The sequence below is a fragment of the Vigna radiata genome, unplaced genomic scaffold, assembly GCF_000741045.1.
Source record: "Vigna radiata var. radiata cultivar VC1973A unplaced genomic scaffold, Vradiata_ver6 scaffold_174, whole genome shotgun sequence".
Taxonomy (NCBI): domain Eukaryota; kingdom Viridiplantae; phylum Streptophyta; class Magnoliopsida; order Fabales; family Fabaceae; genus Vigna; species Vigna radiata.
Window position 1 is genome coordinate 640568 of NW_014542550.1, and position 3633 is coordinate 644200.

The 3633-nt window shown below is 44.5% G+C and overlaps 1 protein-coding gene across 1 annotated transcript; it reads left to right on the forward strand.

The window, feature by feature from the left end:
- Positions 1–330: 330 nt before the first annotated feature.
- On the forward strand, positions 331–1365 carry LOC106780239. Its single transcript, XM_014668505.1, has one exon. The coding sequence runs from the start codon at positions 331–333 to the stop codon at positions 1363–1365; it is 1035 nt and encodes a 344-aa protein (XP_014523991.1).
- Positions 1366–3633: the final 2268 nt, after the last annotated feature.

Here is a 3633-nt window from a genome sequence, read left to right on the forward strand (position 1 = left end):
CTTTTATGGATGACTGTAATATCAACCATTGCATTACTATTCCATTCTGATTGTTCTCTTTATTTGAATGGTGACGTCTTGATTATATGATTAATATTATTATATGTTAGGGTTTTCACATTTATGGTATCAGAGCAGTTTCTATCCTTAGACAAATTCCATAAGTTGTGTGTGCTTTGATGTTTGCTTGTGTACCCTTAGCATGTCTAGGAAATTGTTCTATCTCTTTGAACTTGATTAATGGTTTCTCCTATCTGTGTGAACAGAGAAATGGCGCCTTGACCTCCTCCTCCTCCACCCCCTCAACCGAAGCCTACGGAGCAAGTCAGGATGCTAGAGATTATGCTCCAAACACTGCAACAACAAAACGTTACATTGGTGCAACAGAACACCATTGCTCTACAGAATCTGGAAGCTGCAAGGGTGGCGGCTGAGAATGCAAGGGTGTCATCTGAAGACACCCAGAGGCACTTTATGGAGATGCTGGCCAGTGACAGACCCACTCCAGGTGCTTCCTCTTCTGCTGCTCCTGTACAGGAGTGGAACTTGGAGAGTTTTCTTCAACATCACCCCACCAGATTCACTGGGAAGTGTAGCCTAGATGAAGCCGACCACTGGTTTAGGGACATGGAGCGGATTTATGAAGGCAAGAGATGCCCTGATGAGAACAAATTGGCTTATACTCAATACTTGCTTATTGGAGAGGCTGGCCACTGGTGGAGCAGCCTGAAGATGATTCTGGAGAGGAACAAGACTCCTAGCACTTGGGAACTGTTCAAGACTAAGTTTTACACAGAGTATTTCCCTGATAGTGTGAGGCATGATAAGGAGATAGAGTTTCTCCAGCTGGTTCAGGGAAACATGACGGTTGTTGAGTATGTTGACAGGTTTAAACATCTCCTCCGTTTTTACTCCATGGCCATAGATGAAGAATGGCAATGCAGGAAATTTGAGAACGGTCTAAGAGGAGACGTCAAGCTGCTTGTAAAGGGGCTCCGTATTCATGAGTTCCCTACTTTGGTNGAGATGGCCAGAGTGNTGGAGAAGACCAAGAAAGAGGCTGAAGGACANCAGAGTCAGCCTACTAGGAGTGGGGGACCATCTGGGTCTCGTGGTGGAGTTAGTGCTAGGAGGGCCCCATACTCTAGACCATCACTTTCTTCTGGGTCTAAGGGTTCATCCTCCCAGCCATCAGTGCAGTCAGGACCGGCTAGGTCATCTGGCACAGTTAGGTGCTTCGCGTGTGGAGGGCCTCATTACAGGAACAACTGCCCTCATGTGAATGTTGCAAGGAAGCGTTTCAGGTGTGGGAAAGAGGGGAACTTTGCTGTTGAGTGCACCTCTGTTATAGGGACAGGACCTTAGACGCAGAGGGTTGGTTCATCTCAGCCCAGGGGAGGTGGTAGACCTCAAGCGACCGACAGAGTATATGCCATGACCGAATCAGAGGCAGTCAGCTCAGGTAACCTCATTATCAGCTGTTGCTTGCTTTTTGGAGTGCCTTGTGTGGTATTATTTGATTCAGGGGCAACACACTCCTTCATATCGGAGGCATGTGTTGAAAAGTTGGGTTTAGAAGTAGAAGAGTTGAACCTTGATCTGGTGGTGTCTACACCAGCATCGGGGTTAGTTAGGACGTCTTCCATGTGTGTCCGTTGTCCAACCGATGTAGAGGGGCATTGGTTCAAGGTAAATCTCATTTGTTTACCTTTGCAAGGGTTAGAGGTGATCTTAGGAATGGATTGGTTATCCGCCAATCGCATTCTTATCGACTGTGGTAACAAAGAGCTAATATTTCCGAAAGAAGATGAAGACATGTCTTTGTCACTTGGTGTGCTAAGACAAGATATCATAGAAGGCGCCTGTTGCTTCTTGATAATGACGCATATGGAAGTGACTCAGGAACTAGGGTCATCGGTTTCAGAGACTCAAGGTGTGAACCTCGCAGTAGTGAGCGACTTCTTGGATGTTTTCCCTGAAGAGGTTCCAGGTTTACCTTCTCCACGTGAAGTGGAGTTCTCTATTCATTTGGTCTCAAGAGCAGGACCAATTTCTATAGCTCCTTATAGAATGGCTCCAGCAGAACTGGCAGAGTTAAAGAAGCATATTGAAGAGCTGTTAGACAAACAATTTATCTGGCCCAGTGCTTCGCCTTGGGGAGCACCAGTATTGCTAGTGAAGAAGAAGGATGGTAGCTCTAGGTTGTGTGTTGACTATCGACAATTGAACAAACTGACTATCAAGAACAAGTACCCATTGCCGAGGATAGATGACTTGATGGATTAGTTGCATGGAGCTGCGGTGTTCTCTAAAATTGATTTGAGGTCGGGTTATCACCAGATCTTGGTGAAAGCGGATGATGTGCAGAAGACGACGTTCAGGTCTAGATATGGTCACTATGAGTATGTAGTTATGCCCTTTGGGGTGACTAATGCTCCAACCATTTTCATGGACTACATGAAAAGGATTTTTAGACCCTTCTTATACAAGTTTGTTGTTGTCTTCATAGATGACATACTTGTCTATTCTAAGACGCGGGAAGATCATGAAGAACACCTGAGGACAGTGCTTGGGGTGCTTAGAGAAAGAAAATTATATGCCAAGCTGTCCAAATGTGAGTTTTGGATGGATGAAGTTCACTTTCTAGGCCATGTGATTTCAGTTGGAGGGATTGTTGTTGATCCAGCTAAGGTGTAGGTCGTGGTTCAATGGGAAAGGCCTAAGACAGTGACTGAAGTCAAAAGCTTTGTAGGTTTGGCGGGCTACTATCAGCGGTTTATTGAAAACTTCTCTCGGATTGTAGACACAACTTACTAGGAAAGATAAACCTTTTGTGTGGACTGATTGGTGTGAGACTAGCTTTCATGAGCTAAAGCAAAGGTTGACTAGTGCACCAGTGTTGGTTATCCCTGATATAGGTAAACACTTTGAGGTTTTCTATGATGCATCCCATCAGGGCTTTGGGTATGTACTGATGCAGGAGAAAATAGTTGTATCCTATGCTTCTAGACAACTCAAAGTCCATGAGAAGAACTACCCCACTCATGACTTGGAGTTGGCGGCCGTGGTATTTTCCTTGAAGATTTGTAGGCATTATCTGTATGGTGCTCAGTTTCATGTATTCAGTGATCATAAAAGCTTGAAGTACCTCTTTGATCAGAAGGAACTGAATATGAGACAAAGGAGGTGGTTAGCGTTTTTGAAGGATTATGATTTTGATCTCCTATACCACCCTGGGAAGGAGAATGTTGTGGCAGATGCATTCAATAGGAAGTCAATTCATGTTTCAACTTTAATGGTTAGAGAGTTGGAGCTAGTAGAAAGCTTTAGAGATCTAAAGTTGTAGCTGAAATTTGAAGAAGACAGTATTAGATGCAACAACTTGGTGGTATCTAGTAGACTGTTGGAGAGTATTCAAGAGGATCAGTTGAAGGATGTTGAGCTCCAGACATCAGCAAGTTTGATTGGCACTAAGCAAGGTAAGGATTTTACCTTGGAAGTTGATGGTCTACTGAGATTCAGAGGCAGGGTCTGTGTGCCCAATATTCCAAAGTTGAGGAGATTGATCCTTGAGGAGGGTCATCAAAGTCGTTTTAGCATGCATCCAGGCATGACTAAAATGTATCAGGACCT